The sequence below is a fragment of the Phalacrocorax aristotelis genome, chromosome 3 (genome assembly GCF_949628215.1).
Source record: "Phalacrocorax aristotelis chromosome 3, bGulAri2.1, whole genome shotgun sequence".
Lineage (NCBI taxonomy): Eukaryota > Metazoa > Chordata > Aves > Suliformes > Phalacrocoracidae > Phalacrocorax > Phalacrocorax aristotelis.
In genome coordinates this window covers 130,488,244-130,509,935 of record NC_134278.1, presented here as the reverse complement: position 1 = coordinate 130,509,935, position 21,692 = coordinate 130,488,244, and the positions used below count along the sequence as shown (strand labels likewise).

Genomic DNA, 21,692 nt, shown 5'->3' with positions numbered 1-21,692 from the left:
GGTAGCTTGTTGCTATTTTTATTTTTCTCAAGGGCAGTAGAAAAAACTTTTATGAGTCTGTACATTAATATTGGTTATTTGTGATACTTCTCTAATCAAGTACCGAAATATTTGTTTTGACTGCGTTCGCAGGCTAAAGAGTGCAATGGCGTCAAGGCTCCAATTGATACAAGCAAACCTAACCCTAATGAGGTGGAGTTTGATAACCTGTATCTGGATATGAACGGTATAATTCACCCCTGTACACATCCAGAAGACAAGTAAGGCGATTTTTTGTCTCTTTACAAATAGGATTTATTGATAGCATTTCAGATGTTAAATTGAGTGCTCTGTGTTTTAGGCCAGCGCCCAAAAATGAAGATGAAATGATGGTTGCGATTTTTGAGTATATTGACAGGATCTTCAACATTGTAAGACCAAGGCGACTTCTTTACATGGCCATAGATGGAGTAGTAAGTATTGATACAGTTGGTTCCCAGTAGTGGCTGTTTGTAAAGTTAGGGTTGATGCCATCCACTCTGATAAGATCCTCTGGGAAACAGTTTTCTAAAATGAAAATCTACTGGTAAATTATACTGTTAGTTTAATTTTGGTGAGGGTAATTCAAAGTATTCATGGGTTTTGTTGTCCACGGGGTTATATGAGCTGGCTAACGTAGTCTACTGCAGTCTGACCTTTGCTTCTGAAAAGCAGAAAACTTCCATAAGACGGTAACACACTGAAGCTACTTCTGTTCCTCTGTTCTGTGGCTTTAGTAATAATTTATGCCATAGGCTGGGAAAGACCAGAAAACTGTTTAAGCAGACGCACTTAAAATGGGCAGTGACTGAATTGTGCTGTGGAATATTTCACAGGCCAGCCTTAAGGCATGTTTGAAGCTGAAAGCTTGTCTTTCTCCATACCTGATCCCATGTCACCATGCTACATCAGCGGTCTAATAAAAGTTACCACCTTTTCTTAATAACTTTGCTTTACCGAGTATTTTCTACCCAGATTGCATAGTCTCACTGAGAGATGCCAAAACGGCCTAGCGCACTGCTGGTGGGCCTCTTAAGCTTTGGGGTTTTTTTAGGCTTTTCAGTTTCTCAAAGGTAAAATGAGTATCATTAAGCAAAAAGATTTTTAACGTGAGTTCAAGTGTAGGAGTTCCTAAGGTCTGTGTGTACATAGACGTAATCACAACTGAACATTGATGTATCCTTTTAAAAACCCCAACATACCTGCCAGAAGTAATAGCTAACTACTCTCTGCTTTAGTCTTTTTTATTTTCAAAAGAGTTACAAATACAATTGTAGGAGTTTCTTGTTGGAGAATGGGTGTGTAATAAATAATGCTTCTCAGATACATGTCACTGTAAGTTTCATTTATTTTGTATGGGGAACTTTGAACCGTTAAGCATTGTGCATTTTTGAGATGGGCGTACAGCTGTGCGTGTTGCTGCCTTACCTCATGGAGAAGCTATTACCTATTTAGAAGCACGTCCAGCTCCCTGTGCTGCCGTATGAGAGCTAGTGGTGACACGAGGGAGGGACAACAGAAATCCCCGTTTTGGTTATAGTTCAGACTGATGTCTTGCTAAATGGCTGTATAATCACAGATCAGCCAATTTCAAAAGACTTGTCCAGAGAGGAAACAATTGTCCAGATGCAACAACTGAACCAAGCATTATGATACCCTTTTTTAGGCTCCACGTGCAAAAATGAATCAACAGCGGTCTAGAAGATTCAGAGCATCAAAGGAGGGCATGGAAGCTGCTGAAGAGAAGCAAAAAATAAGACAAGAAATTCTGGCAAAAGGTAGAACTGTGCCCATATCTGAGGTTTTTCAAGTGAGAGTCACCTTGTTTGTTTTGAATGCTTCGGTAAGGTCTAGAAAAGGGATGTCTTCCTTAGTGGATGTATTTGTGCATTACTAGGAGAAGGGGGGGAATAGCAAACCTCAGAAGCATGCATCCGTGTTTTTCAAAGTTAAGATCTAAGATAAAACAAAATACCACTTTTTTTATTTCTATTGTCTCCTGCCTGAAAGGGATTTGTTTAGAGTACTCCTCATTGCTTTAGGAAAAAAATGTAGATGTAGTAGCGGAAAACTAACCAAAACTCTTATGGAAGGAAGTACAAATTTGTAGGGCTTGATGAAAGGAGAGCTGAGGCTTAAAAGCAAGGATTGAATTAAAATACTGCTGCACAGGAATAAGGAACTGCAGGCAAGGGTAGTTACTTGACAGCAGAAACTCTAACTCAATGAGGAAGCAAAGTCAGTGCAACTCTGTAGGGGTGGCAGTGACATGACTGGAGTGAAAGGAGTGTGTGTAGCTGAAGCGTGCTGTCTGGGCTGGAGCAATTAATTCAGGTGACTGTAAGAGGAATGAATGTTGCAGCCCAAGCGAGAGGGCCATTGTGTGACCTAGGTAGAGATTAAAAAGGGAGGACAAAGACTTTTTTAACACTTCTTCCTGTAGCATTTCTAGACTATGAAGACCCTTTATGAAGCTCAGAGATGAGAGAAGTTGGTGTAACCCTGTTTGTGAGCCCAAGTGAATAGATAGTGGAAACATAGGGGAGAATATGTAAGAAAATAATTATTTCCTAATGTTTTATCTCATTTAGCAAGCTCAGTTTCTTTGAGATTTCTTTCAGTCTTTTGACAGAATAGGTAGTGAAATGACTTTTCTGAAGTAACAACATTGACAAATGTACTAATACCTTATTTTAAGATGGAGATAATGTAATGGTAAGAGCTGTTCTAGTTTTGTTGTTGTTTGGGATTGGGTTTTGTTTGGGTTTTTTTATTTGTTTTTAAACAAACTAACTTTCAATGAGTGTTACTTGTTATCAGGGGAGCCATCTGGGTTTTTATAATGCAAAAATGTTTTTAATGTTCCATATTGGTTTACTTCTGTCAAATATTTTTATTGCTCTAGGTGGCATTCTTCCTCCAGAAGAAGTGAAAGAGAGATTTGACAGCAACTGTATTACCCCGGTAAGTAATCTTGCACTTTAACCAGCAATTGCCAGTGTCTGAGTGAAGGTTTAATTTATTTTCTTCTGTCACTTTTTAGGGAACTGAGTTTATGGACAATCTTGCTAAATGTCTCCGCTATTACATTGCTGACCGTTTGAACAGTGACCCAGGGTGGAAAAATTTGACAGTAAGTTTCACAGTTTCATACTTCAGGAAAATTAAGGTGATGTGTTACGCTGGGTTGGGATATGATTGAAGTGTATAAATTTAACAGATTTGTCTCATCTTCTGGCACTGTGCTGTTACTAACAGCGGACCAACTTGCACGTTCTGCTGGGACTTCATAGATACATTTCATCCTAATAACACAATCTAACAGCACCATTTGTTTTCATTTCATTTAAGAGCAAAGGAAAGATTTGATAGTAGAAGCCACAATTTGATATAACAGGAGACAGGGTTTTAGGAATACTTTTTCTTCTTTTTGGGACGAAGCATCAAGATAGACTGTATATATGTTCTTTTCACTGTTTTAACTCGTTTGCTCTCTCAGGTAGGCTGCATTTTCTCTGTTACCCTAACGGTGGGAGACAATAGATCACAGGCAACACAAATAATACGCATTAGCTTTCTTGCCTTTACGGACTTTGAAATTCTCTCCTCCTGTTCCTCAACCACTCCACTCCCACTGAGTTTTATTTCTGACAACCCTGTGTTTGCTCTGTGCGAGAGGGCAGAATGGTCAGTCTTCTCGGATGCAGCTGTCTGTTTTGTTTTCCATAAGCTGACTGTTAAAGTGGTCTAATTAGAGGGCAGTTGACTCTGCTTAATTCCCTCTGTCAGACATGAGTTTATAAACGCTAATGTTCATCTGGACATTGGTGTAAGGAAGTGTATAACGTGATAACGTATCAGTGTATCTATGAGTTTAGAAGATCTAAAGGGAAGGAGGCATACATCTGCTTTGTCTGCTAGTTCTCTAGTGTGTATTTCGATTGCCCTGATTATTTATCAGGAAACTTCAAATATGTTAGTTATTGATGTGATAATTTCAGTGGTCTTTGAACCAATATGTCAGCTTCCTCCTGGAATTAGTAGAGAAAAATGAAGGTCTATTCACTGGTTCCAAACTCTTCAATAATTTCAATTTTGAATCACAGTATTTTAGTTAAAACTACAGATTAGAATTTCAAGTATTCGTAAGTCAGAACCAGTATATGAACTACATAAATTGGGGGTTTTTTTACTGTGCTGGCCTAAATTGTTTACATTATTTTAAATTATTCACAGGTTATTTTGTCTGATGCTAGTGCTCCTGGTGAAGGTGAACATAAAATTATGGATTACATTAGAAGACAAAGAGGTAACATTCAAATAAATGTAAACATTTTGTTTTAAATTAAGATGTGGTCAGTAATAATTTATTTTACTTGGCTCTGACTAAATGTAATTTTCTTTTGTATAGCTCAACCAAACCATGACCCAAACACTCATCATTGTCTGTGTGGGGCTGATGGTGAGTTCTGTCTTGCTCGCAATATGCCCTATTAAGCTTGCTTGTGCTGTTTTGTGATTGGGTTGGGCTGTATTTTGTAAGCTTTCACTTGTATTTGTGTAAATAATCCAGTGTATTTGTTAGGTTTTTGAAAGCTTTGTGTAACGCATGGGGAAAGATCTAGCCCTGTCCATAGCTGAAGGGCTAACTTCCACTTAGTGGTGCTAGCAGGGTAGTTTGTGGGTAAGCACACCAGTGTTCATGCATGCTTAAGGCAGCACATACCTTGCTTCTGAACTTTTTAAAAAAGCTTGACAATGTTTATCCTTCATTATATTTTCTCTTTTGATTGGTAGCTGATCTGATTATGCTTGGGTTAGCTACACATGAACCAAACTTCACCATAATTAGGGAAGAGTTTAAACCAAATAAACCCAAGCCATGTGGTCTTTGTAACCAGATGGGTCACGAGGTTAAGGATTGCCAAGGTTTGCCCAGAGAAAAACAAGGCAAGGTAAGGATTCTGCTATTTCTAGAAATTCTTTTTGTCTGTAAGCTAATTTATGTTTTAGTGAGATCCTCAAATTGTTCTTGCTGTTGGTTTTGGCTGAAACTTAATGCCAATTATATTATTGGAACTACCTAGCTCTCCTCTTACATTAATAAGTAAAAATTGTACTTCCGTAGCATAAAAGTATTACGCCAAACCTGACATCCTTGCCTGTGGTGTTTTGTTGGGTTTTTTGTTCTTATTTCCATTGGTGAGAGGCAATGATCAGTAACTTAACAGATATGCAAAGTAGCAAAATGCATGCTTGGCGTAAGAACTTGAGAAACTGTACTTGTATATCTCTTAACTCCTCTCAAAGTAAGCCTTTAAAACTGAGCTGGAGAAACTTTGAGGTGAGCTTGGATGTAATGCAACTCTTCCCTTTTATTTTAGCATGATGAGTTTGCAGACAGTCTTCCTGTTGCTGAACAAGAATTTATCTTCATCAGGTTATGTGTTTTACGAGAGGTATGTTGAAGCAGTTACTATGTCTGATAATATAAATAATATTTTTAAACTCGATACACAGTGTTTTCTAATGTCCTTTCTTTTGTGTGTTGCAGTATTTGGAAAGAGAACTCACTATGGCCAGTTTGCCTTTCACTTTTGATTTTGAAAGAAGTGTTGATGACTGGGTCTTTATGTGCTTCTTTGTGGGAAATGACTTTCTTCCTCATCTACCATCTTTGGAGATCAGGTAGGTGAGAATATATGTTTTCTGTTTCTGCAAGTATACCTTCTGTGGTCTTAAATTACAAGAATCTCATGCTTTTTTTGTTTGTTTTTAGGGAGGGAGCAATTGATCGCTTGGTTAACATATATAAAAATGTGGTGCACAAAACTGGGGTAAATTTTTTTGCTTTTTCTTTAAAAATATGTGGGTGTTTGCTACAAAAATAGGCTTGCTTTTCAACTATATTATTTTCTAATTTTCAGGGGTACCTCACAGAAAGCGGTTTTGTCAACCTGCAGCGGGTCCAGATGATCATGTTAGCTGTCGGAGAAGTTGAAGATAGTATTTTCAAAAAGAGAAAAGATGATGATGTAATTTTTGTTACGTTCTTGGAGTTCGCTTTTAATCACATGTGTTACTGTTAGACTGTGACACTCTTTTAACAGAATAAGAAAAAACCCAAACGTTGTAATTTTTTTGTTATAATCTCTAGTGAGTTTCTCCATACCCAAAAAAGAATCGCATACTTCCCACTGATTTTCTTCTCCTGGACTGCAAGGCCTGCTTTTCTAATTGTTAGCCAAAGTGAAAACTGTATGTGAGCTCTGTTACTGCCTGCGGCTTTTTCAATAGCTGGTATGAAAACTGAAGAAGGAATTGTTTTGTAATTTGCTGCAACCTGTGGAAGTGCAAGCCGTGAGTAGGTGGAATACTAAATTTGAATTCCAGGTGCATTCTTGCCTTGCAGTACCACCTGCCATTTGAAATATATCCATAAATTGTTGTTCTTTTGGTCTGTCTCTACAGTTTTTGCAGACATATTCCAGTTTATTCTTTTCAGTACGGGGGATAAAACACCTTGTGAATGAAAGAGCAGAGTTGTATTTACTTTCCAGTCAAAAAATACCGTGTCAGTGCTGGCAAAATGTTTTATTTACGATTGCCCCAGCCTGCACCTCTCTTGAAGTGGGAATGCCAATTTGATGATCAAGTTTCCAGTTTCCATAGCCCAGGAATAAGAAATATATTTCCTTGAGCCTCTTTTTCTCCCGTTTCTATGACTTTAATGTGTCTCCTACTACCTTTTTTTTTTTCTCCCCTGGTGGCTGTTCCAGTGCAGGCAAGTAGCTTGTGTCCTTTGACACTGCTGTTACCTCCACCTTCAAGTAAGGCTATAGCTAAACTTAGTAGATGATATAAGCCATTACCAAAATTGTGGCGCTTTGAATACATGGGTGGTACATTCTGCTCCCCCCGCCCAGGTTTTCAGGGTAGGGTAGAAAATTCTATCTCATTTCTGTTGGATTTACAGACACAAGAATTTACCTTTGTCTTATTCAGAACATTATGTAAGAACCTTGTGGCCTTCTGGTCGGTAGAGGATTATAATGAAATATTTTTCCAAGAAATCTGTACGCTTGACTGACTTTATTTCTCTTTATTCTCTATTTAGGATAACTTTAAAAGACGGCAAAAAGAAAAAAGAAAAAGAATGAAGGTAAATTAATTCCTTTCACAGTGCAAAAACTAGCAAGAATTCAAACATATACTGTAGCTTTCAGTGGATGTGTCGGTTGAAACTGCAGTTTAATCATTGTATTTTAACTGTGTTAACTATTTTAAAGGATTTTTTCATGTTTTTTTTGTAGACTTGAGCTTTGAAAGAAGGAATTGCATATTAAAGGTTTCTTAAAAGGGAAAGGAGGGAGAGTGTTGAATGCACTGGATGATAGCTGTGTGTTGTGTCCTTCAAATCTACACAACTCTGAACTTCCATGATTACAGAAATTGCTTTTCCATGCATTGACACAAGTCATCTCAGCAGTTACGTTGCTGAGGGCAACAGAGTTTGGCATAAGAGTTTAGGTTTGAATACGTTACATCAGTTTGCATTAAATGGATTTGCTCGATTAGAGATGTTTCTAAAAGAGCAAGGAAGGCTTACCCCAAACTAGTTATCTTACGCTCTGCCTGCAAGCAAGTCAGTGTTGCCAAATGTCTCTCAAATGCAGTAGAGAAGCATTAGCTGTTGTGGGAATGATTTGCCCTTTGTGACCCACGTAAGCCCAATTCTTTAAACTTCTGTTATTGGAATGATGTTGAGTTTTCTTCTACTCACAAATCACATGTTTTCTGACTGTCCTTATTAGAACGGAAGAGGTTATTCACTTTGCTTACAAAGAACATGTTCTTCCCAGCAGGTTAGATGAAGTCTCACTTGCCTGAAAAACTGCCTTTCAGCCCACATAGAAAGAACATGGGCACACAATGCAGGGTTTGTTTGGTTTGGGTGTTTAGTTTTGTTTTTAAGAGCTTAATAAATTATAGGAATATAAGGGTCTCACTTGTGTTATATCTGGTTGAGATGTTAAACATAACTAATGCAATCTGAACTGAGTAAATTATGCTTGTTTTATATAACATGTTAACCTTAAAGTTGTGAGACAGCATCATCTCACTGCTGTGGAGATTACACAGCATTTTCAGTGTACTTGTATGTATTTATCTTTTAGAGGGATCAACCTTCTTTCATTCCTGGTGGACAGTTTTCCCCTCAAGCTCTGGGAAATCGATCTAGTCCTCAGGCAATCAGTAACCCCAGACAAGCCGCCTTTGAGATGAGAATGCATGACAGACAGAACTCCGTAAGTAGATGTTCAAAGGTATTTACACATAGAAGGGGAAATAATCACATCTTGTGTTACCGTGGACACCTTTTTCTCTACCCTATCAAGCTGTCTTGAGAAGTGGACAACAAAACACTTATTTTTCAAGGAAGTGACTTCTAATAACCAATTTTTGTGTGACTGCTCAAACAAAATGTTGTTCTTTATTTTAATGTTTGGTATCATACTGCTTGTTAAATAGTTCTGGGATGGCACGTGTGAGGGGAATGCATCCGAGTCTCATACAGCAGCTCTTCTGCCCAAACTTGTTGGGTGCTTGTGGAGTCAAACCTCCTTGTGAGTACGCATTTAGGAGCTTCCTCATTAGGTTTGTGAGAGACACAAACCAAATACCTGAGCCAGAGGTCTTGTAATATTCTTTTTGGGATTTGTATATACACGGAGACATAGATATCTGTTCTGGAAATTTGTGGTTTGCATAGCGATGTGTATGTCAGCTGCTTTCACTTTCCAAAGCATTGCTTTTCACTGGGAAGAGGAGAAACTTAGATGAAGTTTTTGGAAAGGTATTAAAAAGTGAGGGAAGACTTGAAATAAGTTGAGTGCTCTGTTAGAAGTCTTGATTTAAAGTTAGCTTTAAGTAACAATTATGACAAATATTTTCTTTCTGGGCATAAATCCTCATCCAAACAGTGAATAAATTAAAGGGCCTTTTCATCATAAAGATGTGTGTTCTGTCTCTTAAGTCTAAATAAATACAATACGCTTTTTCGAAGTATAATTTCAGTTATTCTTCCCTTTTAATCTTGAAACTTTTGCAGATGGGGTAAGCAAATGAGTTCCTTTATGGAATGGGAGAATTTTCTTTTAGACTCTGTAACATTAAGATAGATCAATTTGAAAGGAGTTTAAAAGATCTGTTGTGAAGAAACTTAGAGTATTTCTGGCAGTTCTGAATTACGAGCAGCATTTTTACAGTAGTCTGCATATGCGTCTTTCACTGTTGCTGTGAAATGAAGCTGTAACATAAGCTGTAGGACTAGAGACTCCAGTAGTATTCCAAAATTGCATGTTTCATCAATTTATACTGTCTTGTTTGTTGCACGTTTTTCTTTCTCAAATACAGTGCATTTTTTGCCTGTATGTATCAATGCCTGCCTTGTAATACAAAGATGTGTTATTCTTTTCTTTTGCCACTTGACTTGATAGTTTAAAGGTTGTGTAGCTTTTGCCTTGAGTATTTGGGGAACTAAAAATAATGCATGTAATTGTCACAAAGCTGTTAAAATTAACTTGAATTTAAAATGCCTAATGAATACTTTCCCCCCCACCTCTATTTATCTGTAATAATTCTGACCCTAGACAACTTCATCTCCAAATACCAGCCTCAATTCTGATGGCAGCCCATCTCTGGCAGGAGGAATTAAGAGAAAAACTGAAGATAGTGACAGCGAGCCTGAGCCAGAGGATAATATCAGGTGAAGCCATTTTTTGTAGCACTTTGTTAGCAAATTGCTGAAATAGATGCAGTCTAATTAATGCCATTTAGCTTAGAGCAGCAGTGCCTTCAGATGCTTTTCTATGATCTTTTTATCCACCGGTAATTAATGTGGAGGGCTAGAATATTCAGTAAATTCCAGTGAGATGTGTAAGCTATAGCTGTTAAATCTAAGTATCTAGATTAGTATGCGTGCAGGTTTTCATCCTCCAAGCCACTACTCCCTTTGAGACCAGGCACTAGATTGGCTAGACATTCAGTGTTCAGCTTTGATTATGTGAGCTGAATGCCACTGTTTTGCTGTTGAATTTTTGAGCTATTTAACCCATAAAATTCAGCTACATTCACGTGTGCAGCATTATTTATCTTGACTATCGCAATATGTTTTCCCCCATCTTCGATTTGTAGCAGGCCCTGTTTTGTCTATAACAAGTTCTTTAAATGTCTTAGGATGGCTGATCCCTGGATGATTAAGGGATAGGAATTTATGAGAATTAACTGACAGTGAATTACCAGACTCACTAGTCTGCGTTTATCAAAGGTCTAAATCAAGCTATCACCCTCTAAGCCGAGGGTGAAGGCCCTTATAATTTTTTTGTTAAAGGTTCTGCCCTGATAAATGCAACCAGGAGGTTTTTGTGTTCTGTAGAGTCAGGGGCCGTAGGTGGACATGGCAGAACAGTAAGGGTTGCTTCACTGTGAAGTGCTGATTGCTAGTGTCCAGCACTGTTGTGGTGGTATATTTGTGACATCTAGCCCATCAGATCTTAAAATATCAGGTGTTCAAGCTCTCATTCTTATTTTCTATCCTCTATGTGCAGATCTGAGTGGATTATTTTGTTTTTTTAATCAAGCAAGCAGAATTTTTATCTAAAATTAGGATAAATTTTAATGTGGCTTTCCATTTGAATTTTAGCAGACGTTCCAAAAGAAGCCTTAACCGTTTTATAGCAACTAGGGTGAATGAATCATGGTGACTTACGAGTAGCAATATTTTTGACAGGGTTGGTGTTGTCAAGCAAAAGATGTGCTGCGTTCATCCACAGTTATTTAAGCTCTTTCGTAGCTCTGAATATTTATTCAGATCCTTTTCTGAGTGGAAAATAATGTTATGCTTCTCATTGTAACTGCATAAATGTACTAGATGCAACAAAGTTGTTTGTGAAAATATATTTTGTATTTAGAAGGACCTCAAAACTGGAACAAATAGTTCTAGTCAGCTAGCAGATCGGGTTTTGTTATGTTACAGAAAAGGTTTGTGAAATTTATGCAAGTGTCTAGCTGCCAGGGAGCTCCTAGGGTGAGATGCTCATAGACTGTAGATCATCTTGACTCTGTCCTTCAAGACTTTAGCACAAGTCGCTCTGTCCTTGCTCACCTGGCTTTCTTAGTCTTGAAAACATCTCTTGGCTTCTCTATCTCCTCATCAGTTTGAATCATCTTTGAACTAGCTCAGGTCAGATTTAAAAAAAATATCCCTGTACTGGGAAGCTACCTTGAAACAGAAGCAAGGTTTACAAAACCAAAAAGATGTAAAAAAGCCTGAATCGATCTTTGTTCTCTCTTAAAGGCTTCGCATGCTATATATACACTGCTCTGTGGGATTCTGACAAGTGTACATTTGAGTTGACCTTGCAGGCTACGTGTGTGCTTCAGATTCTGAACGTAATTTAAAGTGGTCACAGCCTTTGTGGAAAGGGATCTTGCATGATGATTTTCAGATGTGACAATCAATGCTAAGTTTTGAATTGTTGAGAATAAAATTCTAATTTAAAAAAAAATTAAGGGATTATCTGATTTAATCCGTTTCTAAATCAGATTTGTAATTTGCTTTACTCTGGTTCACTCGAATACTGAAATTCACGTGAACTTTGAGATATGTGTGTGTAAAATACATGCACTATGGTGAATAATAGGTTTAAATTTAAAACAAGCAAACCAAAAACCCCAACAAAAAAACTGAAAACACCCCCCAAAACCAACCCAGACAATTTTATGAGGGAGGTCAGTTCTGAAGCATATCAAGATTGAATCAAATGTTAAGTAGATCTTACTTTTTCCGTTACTTAAGCTGCCTATTTAGTGGCAGTCTCTGAACTGAACTGGAATTTCCCCCCGATTACGTTGTGTCTGTTAGGACTAACAACTTGAAGTTTTACATGCGTACTAACAGCTCCTTGCTTGCCGCACAGCTGTCCTCTCAAACCGACGTGTCACCAGTTGAATGACAGGGACCGCGCAGATGTTGTGAGCAGATAAAACATCCAAGGAAGAAAAGCTCTGGCATCTGTAGGCAGTGATTCCTGTTGCTGCCTGTGCCCACTGCAGCTGTGTTCCCCTGCCCACTCAGTTTTTAGAGGAACCTATGGTCTGTGTTTATCTTCACAGAATATTCTTGCTAGGAATGTGGCACAATATAGCACGCTATCTACTTTTTTCCTAACTTTGCACATTAGAAGTGAGGGATTCAGATGGCTGTTTTCCCCTGCCCCATCTGTAGACAGACATAAGGGGGAGCTGTGTGAAGTAAGGATAAATGGTGTCTGAGATTGCTCTTTTGACTCCAACATCCATCTCTGAAATGAAAGATTGAAAATCCCTGTGTAAAAAGGAACTCATCAGACGTGAGTCAGCAAGCATGGGATTCCCGAGTTGCAGATAGCTGCTGGAAATCATAGCTTGTCTGAACAGCAATAAAATATAGAAATCAAGCTGCTGCTACTGCTTATTTTAACTTGCTTACTTTTTTTTTTCCTTTGAGTAGCAAAGAAACTGTACCACTTTTCTGCTTGACAGGGGTATTAAGAAGAGAGGAATAAACTTGATATGAGAAGGTATTCCAGTAAGATAAAGATTTCTGGCCTAGGGTAGATTAGACAAAAGAATGAAGGGGGAGAGTTTGTTCTCTTTCTAGTAGTTGGAAGGGTTAGAGAACAAAGTTCAAATGGCAGTTTTGGTAGTAGGTTCCCGATAAGAAGGATGAAATTGCTGATGAGGAACAATGCTGTTTTGAAAAATCCTGATGGCAGCAGCAGGCACATCTACCCTGCTCCTAACAAGTATTCTGAAGATGTGTATATCAGGATGGTAGCTTCAGAATTTCATCTGGGTTTTCTGTGATGCCAATCATCAGATTTTGTTCTCTTACTGTTGATTATCTGTTTTTATGCTTTCATTTAAATTGTATAAAAATGGAACTTGAAGTAGCAAGTGAGTTTGGCTCATATTGTAATTCAGATACGTAAATGTGCATTTATTAACATGTATTGACATCTGTGTTTGTTATCCAGGTTATGGGAAACTGGTTGGAAACAGCGCTACTATAAAAACAAATTTGATGTTGATGCATCTGATGATAAATTCCGTCGTAAAGTTGTACAGTCCTACGTGGAAGGGCTTTGCTGGGTTCTCAGATACTATTACCAGGTACTTTAAAATTTCTTCTCTGACACTTCAGTTTTCTTTCTGTGTCTTGCACCCTGTTTCTTTTCAGGAAATCATAATTATCCATTGCTCATTTTTGAAAAGCAGTGGCGTTTTTTTAAGACAGGTCTGAAACAAATGGGTGCCCATTCTATTTGATGCTCAAGATTTGAATGCAGTTTTTGTTTCTCACTGTAGAGTAACAGCGCTTGTTAGCTTATTAAGGACTGATGCATATTTTTCCTTTGCAATACATAGCCATGCACGGTGAAATTGCAGATGACTAAATGAGTGAACAAAGGGCAAAGCCTGTGAAATCTTAGGAAGAATTTGAAAGGAACAGAGTTGTCAGTCTCCTCCATAGATTGTAATGATGTTCCATGAAGTGTATTGTGATTGAAGTAATCTGTATCTGATCTAAATCTTTTGATAATTGAGATGTCAGATTGGCAAGAGATTAGTTAGACATATTGGGGTTTGTTGCACCGATGGCTAATAACTAGCTTCGTGCCCTGAAGACAAAGTAAGTTACATTTTGTGTGTGGCCTGGGAATAGAATGTGCTCGAGCTGATAAAGTTTAGCTGTTTCAGCAGGGCTTTGTAGCTTGAACGCAGTGCCATGGAGATAAATTGGCACATTTTTTCATAGGTGGCTCACACCTGTCCAACTTAGAGCCAGGCAGGGCAAATACCTTGCGTGCCTGCAAAAACCTGTGCAGCCTCAAAGTGAGTTTATTTAATGTGTACTCTTCCTCCCCCTGTCCCCCCGGGAACAAAAAGGGACTGTGTCCCATTTCCTTCCACTGTATTAATTAGCTGAGTTTGGGCTCCGACTTCCGTGTTATGGTGGAGGAAATTCGTAGAGTTTAAGGTTTGTAAGTCTGTTGCAGTTGATCTGCAGGAGATGTGAGCCTCCACATCCCTGAGTGGCTCCTTTTGCAAAGGACAAATGTCGCCTGGACGCCTCTGTAGGTGGAAATGCCCCTTATCCTGCGCACAGTTGAGGTCTGCTGAAGGCAAACTGTGTTCCTGTTAAGGGTGGCTGAATATAGTCCTAGAACTCTGTATGTGCCCACATGCCTCCCAAGTGTGTAAATGAATCTTCAGATCAGCTGTAGGTGTCTTACTTTCTGGAAAACTGTCAGTGTGACCTTTGGTGTCACAGTAGTACAACACCACTGCAAAAGGCAGTCTGGAGTTTAAGGGAAACTGAAGGGCTTAGAGGAGGGGAGTATATGGCAAAACTACTTATGCTCATTTGAAGATGGTAAAATTAAGTTTGTTTTATTCAAAGACGCATGCATGGGCTGTGCCTTCATTGCTTTGGTCAGTGGCCATGGCCTTGTGCAGACATCATGTGCTTTTATAACTGTTCAAACCGGGGTTGCATCTGCAGTTGCACTGTCGAGAGACTTGTGGCTTTAAAAGCATAGGAGCTGGAAGAGAGGCATACGCCTGTCTTAAAACAATATGAACAGATCAGCTTGTAAAACCAAACTAGTTATTGAGGTGTATGAGGGAGACTCCTTGTCCTTCTGGGTTTGTAGACATTCTGGCTGAAGCAACTGATGCATATAGAAGTGATAGATGGTTACAGTTGCAAAGAAAATAAATCAGTGAGGTTGACAACTTCAGGGAGTGCCAGAGTGCTCCCAAGAAAATTGAGGCGGAGTGCCAATAAGAACTCGAGGAAAAGTGACTGTACAGGAAATATTTTCTAGTTTAGAAGTGCTCCAAAGGAAGACTTGATGAAAGTACACGAATGTTTAGGGCTTTGTTTTTGCTGTTTTGCTTCATATTCAGATTACTCTAAAAAGAAGGAGAGTCTCTCTAGTCCTTGTAAAAATTATATTGCAGACTTAAAATAGTGCAGCAATGGAATACTTGCACGGTCTGCTGTTTGTACCAGCACAACAGACTACGTGCGGGCACGGTTCTGTACCCTGCTATACATGGACAGTCTATGGGTGCGGCGCAGCAGTCGAATCACTTCGTGCCCATATGGAAGTTAGATTAGGGAGCTGTTGGACCGGGGGAATTTCAAAATAGGTTTGCTTGAGGGTTTTTCTTTGGTTGTGTGGTTTTTTTTTTTTTCTTTTTACCATATACGAATTGTTTCCAATAACTACTGCTTGTGGTCCATAAAACTTCTGACAGAATACATGTGCTTTTCTATTCTTATAAAAAGCTAATAATGCAGAGCATGTTCCACTGGTGCGAACATCAGTTTGGAGAGGGAAAAAAAAAGAGAAGCCAATCCACCTGGCTCATGAAACATACTGAAACAATCTGAAGAATTGCATCAAATGACTATAGTCTCTGTAATTTTATACCAAAAAATATTGCTGGAGGAGCTTCATTGGCATTTACTTATGCAGAATTGGAAGTCAAAATAGTAGGCTTTTGTTTCAAGTGGTACTGCTAAGAAAAATAGCTGAGGAGGTGAAAACTTGACTTAAACCTTCTAGAGCCACGTTTCCTTTACAAAGCTCATTGTGTTCTGATGTGTTTGAGTTTACTCTTCTTCTCCTTTTGAGGATTATCTTACCTCTTTCAGGTGAATGCACTTTATATTTCCTGATATTCAAGACAGATGAATAATGGCGGGGGGGGGGCGGACGCAAAATATTACTCAAAGTGTGTATTAGTGCTTGTACTAGAAAAGCAACAGTTAACACCAGAATACTTTTCAACCTGCAACAAAGAGTGTTCACATTTTCACACCTTGTAGAGTGTATCATATCAGAGTTCTCTGCTCCCCCACATTCCTAAGTTAGCGGTAGGATTTTGCATTGAAAAAACAGTAGTGCAAAGTGGGTGCTGCCAGAAAAACACAACTTCTGTTCCTGTTGAGACCTCTGTAATGGCTTTCTGCCCAGCTTGATTTCTGCCGTCCGTACAATTACGGAAAGCTTGGAAGTTCCTCCTCTGTGTCATCTGTGTGTACTTCCCTGCTCAGGATGTGGTAGCAACTCTACACAAATTGAAAATGTGTCCAGTTCTTACAGGCTCCTCAGCTTAGCCCCAGCGACTGGTTAACCATATGGATAGACTGTGATTTCCTACCCTTTGCAATAAATTTTTGTGCTCGGTTGTGTTGGACTTTGTGCACATGCTCGTGTGTTTTTTCTCAAGGGGGAGGAAAAAGGCATGAGGTACGTTACAGTGTCCTGAAGCTAAGGTTAAGATGCTGCTGTAAGGTCTGTTGTGTCGTTATGGTGCTAGGTCCTGTCTCTTTGGCTGTCTCCCTTAGTGACTCAGACCTAGCACATAGCAAGAGTATTGGCATAGAAGTCTATCTGCTGTTCTGTGCTGCCGAGGAAATGCCCGAGGTCTCCATTCACTGTCCAGTGAACTCACTCGCTCTAGTCTGGCTATGAAAAGTTAAGTCCCAACCTGAAGTCCAGAGTACCTTTAGAGGCAAGAGCTCTTTCTTTTCTAATCATGGGGACTCCCCTTTCTCCCAGTTGATGCTGGGCTAAATTTTGTCATCCTTAGTGACTGGGCTATGTGATTTTTATTTTTTTTCTTTTACTTTTCTGATTTGTCTGATTTTTTTGTTTCTTTATCCTAGGGCTGTGCATCCTGGAACTGGTATTACCCTTTTCACTACGCTCCATTTGCTTCTGACTTTGAGGGTATTGCAGACATGCCTTCAGATTTTGAGAAAGGCTCAAAACCGGTAGGACATCTTTATTTATTTAAGACTGAACAGCTCGTTAGAAGTGTCCTACATCATCTTGTTTAATTTCAACAGTTTAAGCCTCTTGAACAACTTATGGGAGTATTTCCAGCTGCAAGTGGAAATTTTCTGCCACCAACGTGGAGGAAGCTCATGACAGATCCGGTAAGAATCCTTGTTGTGTTCCTCTCCGTAAAGTTATGCCGTCCTGCAGTTGTGTGAGCATGACTTGCTGCTTTTTGGTAGACCATGGAGATTCTTCAAAGGTCTTCAAAAGTGATTCTTTGAATTCAGATGTTTCAGTGAGGAAAAATTATTTCCTCAGTTTAGTACGATTGTTTCCTTTCTCATAGAAACCTCGTAAAACTTAACTGGGGAGCAGATACCCTAACCCAGTTATCTGGAATGATTCTATCCTGCTGAATTTCTTGTTTTGCTACTCTGTGTAATGGGAATGCCCTACCACCTTCGTGTTTAAGTGGCATTTAATAAAAGTTGTTTCTGTTAGTCAAAGTTCTTTGCGCTCTCCTTAGCTTTGTGTTTGCTCGCCCTCTGCGAAGCGCCGTGCTCCATGGCATTCTGAATCAATGTCATAATTGGCTTTCATGTTCTGTTTTTTTAATTTCTCAAATACAGGAATCAAGCATAATTGACTTCTACCCTGAAGATTTTGCTATCGATTTAAATGGGAAGAAATACGCTTGGCAAGGTGAAATTTAAAGTTTTTTCTTTTTTGAGCTATATTATATGGACCTTAGTCTTAAGAAACTATGTAAAAATAGGAAGAAAATGGAAAATTATCTTAGTGAGATAGTGACACACCAAGTCACACAGGTAACTTGTGTTACTTGGTGTGGGGGAGAAGTATTTTGCAGCAGGTGTGTTTTTGATAATTTGTTCTTCAGAGTAATTTCTTATGGTTCAGTAACTGAGGTTTGGCAATGATTGTTTGTAATTTCAGCATTCTAGATTTGTTAATTTGTCCTGAACTAGATTAATTTTTTTTTATTTTTATTTGCCTTAGTGTGTAATTGTATTTTTTCTCCTTTGCATTTAATTAATGGTTCTTGTTCTGTTCAATCAGAACAGAAGGTTCTGATTAGTACCTCTGATGCATTAGTACCTTGCAAAAAGTGCTTTGGGGAATATAGAAATATTTGGATGCATACAAAGAATGAGAAACCAGCTACAGTGTTTAATGCAGCTTCTTTCTTTAGAGAATATTAATTTCAAAGTTCTGCCAAATTTTGTGGCTGGGTACACTATTGGCTAAATAGTGTAAACATCTCAATTATAGGTATAATTATTGGGGCACAAAATGAAACACATGAAATTCCATCTGAGTCATAGGAAAGCACATTTTTGCTCTGAGGGTGGCCAGACACTGGAACACATTGCCCAGAGAGTCTGTGGAGTCTCCCTGTCCTTGGAGATGTTCCAAGCCCCGCTGGCCAAAGTCCTGGGCAACCTGAGCAGCCTGTGACCGTGCTGGAGCAGAGGGGTGGATGATCTCCAGAGGCTCCTGCTGCCACCAATGATTCTGTGGTTCTTCCCCAAAGGCAGCTCACCTATGTTTTGAAATAGCTACCGTTAGATACACGAGTATCTTACCTTGGGACAGTGTTCCCAAATCAAAGAGCGTATTCCTAGGCATTACGAGACGTGTTGCATAGCAGGTTTTCCCTCTATAACTTGAAGCCCTCTCTTACCCCTGTTGTAATTCTGGCAACTTTCCTTGGTCCTTTTGTCCAGTTACCACACCTCCAGTCTCAAGCAGTCTAAAGCAGTCTAAAGCTCCCTTCAGCAGGGTTGCCTTCAGCAACCTGTAACGTTACTTTTGATTCATTTAGTGCTTAACTGTGTTATATACTCTCTGTTCTGGACTATCATCTGGAATTCTCATGCTTAAGAGGCAGTTGTGAGACAAGAAATATTTTCCAAGCTGGAAGTGCAGGCTATCATGGTTAAAAAGCATCTAGTATACCTTGTCCCCTTAATGAAATGTTTGAAGATCTTCCTTTCAGAGATGTGATTATGCTTCTGGAGGCTCAGCATTGATCCTTTTTGCAGTCTCTGGGGTTATGAACACTTCCCGTTTTGTTGTCATTCCACCAGTGTGTTATGAAGGTGAAAATAAATTGTTTGTTTTCCAGCGTAGGCTTATCGCTGCTTCCCTTAACAAGTAGCGATGTTCCAGCCGAAATCTGAACATGGCTGAGGTCTGGTGCTGTCTTTGATAAAGCAGCAGTCAGTCTGCGTGAAGATTATCCTCATACTTCATAAGCAGGGACAGGGCAGATTTCTTGTTTGGTGAGGTTGGCAACAGCAGGCTGTACAGCTCTGCTCCTTGTTATTTTACAGTAGGCAAAGTAAAATTCCGATTCGGTTAAACTTCTGACACATCTAACATTTTATGGTTTGTTCCAAACTGGTTTTGTTAGGAGAGGGTACGAGCTTCTGGTGTAATTACGCTTCAGGTAAAGTTTTAAGTTGTCCCCTTTCCTTCAGCTCCAGGACAAGCTTTTGTTCTTATAAAGCCACGTAAAGATCTAACTTCCGGAGCAAAAGTGTTTCAGGCAGACCAAGTTTTAGATTGGGACTCTGTCCGTGGGAGTCCAAAGTCTCTGTGAATATTGTACTTTAGAGTGATGACAAATGTGTCTGAGACCTGCCTGCTGGTAGAGCTGGTATAGGCACAAATGTGAAACTGTGAATATCAGTTTAGTAGAAAGCCTTTGCTGTCATCTTGGTCAGGAAAAGCTCTAGTGTTCATGGTAAGTGTTCATGGTAGTGTTCACAGACTGGGATCCCCCTGGCAGGAGAGCAGCTCTGTGGGAAGGGACCTGGGGGTCCTGGTGGGACAGGAAGCTCAACATGAGCGAACAGTGGCTGCTGCAGCCAAGAAGGCCAACAGGGTGCTGGGTTGCATCAAAAAGGGCATCACCAGCAGAGAGAAAGAAGTCATTATCCCGCTCTAGTCAGCGCTTGTCAGGCCACACCTGGAGTACTGTGTGCAGTTCTGGTCCCCGCTATACAAAAAGGATGTGGGCAGGCTGGAAGGGGTCCAGAGAAGGGCCACCAGGATGATCCAAGGACTGGGAAGCTGCCATACGAGGATAGGCTGGGAGAGCTGGGTTTGTTCAGCCTTGAGAAAAGGAGGCTCAGAGGGGATCTCATCACCACGTACCAGTACTTAAGGGGCAGCTACAAAGAAGATGGAGACTCCCTTTTTACACAGAGTCCCATGGAGAGGACAAGGGGGATGGACACAAGTTGCTCTTGGGGAGATTCCAATTGGACAGGAGGGGGACATTTTTCACAGTGAGGACAGTCACCATTGGAATAATCTCCCCAGGGAAGGGGTTGACTCGGCCACGTTGGGCACCTTCAAGAGTCGGCTGGACAGGGTGCTGGGCCATCTTGTCTAGGCTGGGCTCTTCCTAGAAAGGTTGGACTAGGTGATCCCTGAGGTCCCTTCCAACCTGTGATTCTGTGAAATAAAATAAAAACTAAAATAATTATTCCAGATTCCAACTGATAATAAAGGTGACCAAAGTAAATCTTTGAAGAATTTTCATAGTAAATTTGTTAGTGCTTTTTTGGATTTTATAATAGAAGAAAATATATACTGGAGTGTACCAGGGAAGGCTGTTCTCCAGCTTCATCTGATATGACTGAGCGGGCTCTGAGATGTGCTGCCTAGTGAGAGATTTTGATCCTGAGAGGACCCTCCATGTTATCTCAGAGTGAAATTAATAGCTGGTAGGAATAGTCCCTGATGGATAATATCTGTATTGCCTCATTGCTGAACTGGGAGTGATTTCTTCCATTGTTGTCTCTTAATAAATTAATTTGAATAAAGTAGCGTTGAGTTCTGCCAGGGGAGTATCTGTAGCAAACGAGACAAATAGTGACTCTCTTACTGAGCTCATCTTGTTCTAAATGAGGCAGGTGTGGGTAGAGGTTACTGCTTCCCAGTGCCTACCCAGGACTAGGGAGGAGGAGGATGGAGGGGTGCTTGGAGATAAGCTTCCCTTTGCAGCCTGCACTACCACTGAACTGCTTTTCTCTAAACAGCCTGCAGGGTCTCAACCTCTGAAAGCGTAGGGTTTTCTTTTCTGTGGCTGATGCAACATTTGGTTTTTGGGTAAAGAATTTCTTGGAGCTTTCCATGCTAGTGTCTTCTCTTTTTTTTTTTTCTTCCTTTTTTTCCCCAACAAGTGTGAAAAAAAATCATGTTTTGGTTTTACCAGGTGTTGCATTACTGCCATTTGTTGATGAGCGACGCCTTAGAGCTGCCCTGGAGGAAGTCTACCCTGACCTCACCCCTGAAGAAAGTAAGGATTGTGATATTTTGTTACAACTTGTTATTACCAGTGTGTTTCCCCCTAAATGTGCAAGGTATAAGGGATGTTTGGTTGAACTGAATTATGGCAGGCTGTAGCCTCTTTTTCCTATATGGTGCTCTTAATTGGAATGATCCTCGATGGGTTTCGTTTTGTAGCTTTCACTTACTTCTCTTTTACGCAAGTAGACCTGCATAAGATTTAACCTGAAAATTAGATGGCAGATTAATTATATGAAAAGCTTCTACCAGTATACACTGTCAAGTATTTGTTAAATTAATATGTTGCAATCAAAAGAATAAACTCTGTTTCCAAGGTTAGAGTTGATGGTAAAACTTGGTCGGTGTATTGGCTGTTCTGACCAGTAGGCTCGCTGTGTCCAGTTATGATGTGTGAAGCTTCGTGTTCAGATTATGTAGGCAAATGTACGTGTT

At 39.7% G+C, this 21,692-nt stretch overlaps 1 protein-coding gene across 1 annotated transcript in view; it reads left to right on the top strand.

The window, feature by feature from the left end:
- Positions 1–21,692, top strand: part of XRN2 (5'-3' exoribonuclease 2) — a 52,392-nt gene that overhangs the window by 6,878 nt on the left and 23,822 nt on the right. Inside the window, exons 2-21 of the mRNA XM_075089684.1 lie at positions 133–260; positions 341–452; positions 1,685–1,796; positions 2,924–2,982; positions 3,062–3,151; positions 4,255–4,327; positions 4,430–4,480; positions 4,816–4,973; positions 5,403–5,477; positions 5,573–5,706; positions 5,798–5,855; positions 5,946–6,053; positions 7,136–7,180; positions 8,196–8,327; positions 9,672–9,787; positions 13,098–13,233; positions 16,805–16,912; positions 16,988–17,077; positions 17,549–17,621; positions 21,166–21,249. Of these exons, the coding sequence (XP_074945785.1) occupies positions 133–260; positions 341–452; positions 1,685–1,796; positions 2,924–2,982; positions 3,062–3,151; positions 4,255–4,327; positions 4,430–4,480; positions 4,816–4,973; positions 5,403–5,477; positions 5,573–5,706; positions 5,798–5,855; positions 5,946–6,053; positions 7,136–7,180; positions 8,196–8,327; positions 9,672–9,787; positions 13,098–13,233; positions 16,805–16,912; positions 16,988–17,077; positions 17,549–17,621; positions 21,166–21,249 (1,942 nt within the window). The remainder of the gene's footprint in view (positions 1–132; positions 261–340; positions 453–1,684; positions 1,797–2,923; positions 2,983–3,061; positions 3,152–4,254; positions 4,328–4,429; positions 4,481–4,815; positions 4,974–5,402; positions 5,478–5,572; positions 5,707–5,797; positions 5,856–5,945; positions 6,054–7,135; positions 7,181–8,195; positions 8,328–9,671; positions 9,788–13,097; positions 13,234–16,804; positions 16,913–16,987; positions 17,078–17,548; positions 17,622–21,165; positions 21,250–21,692) is intronic.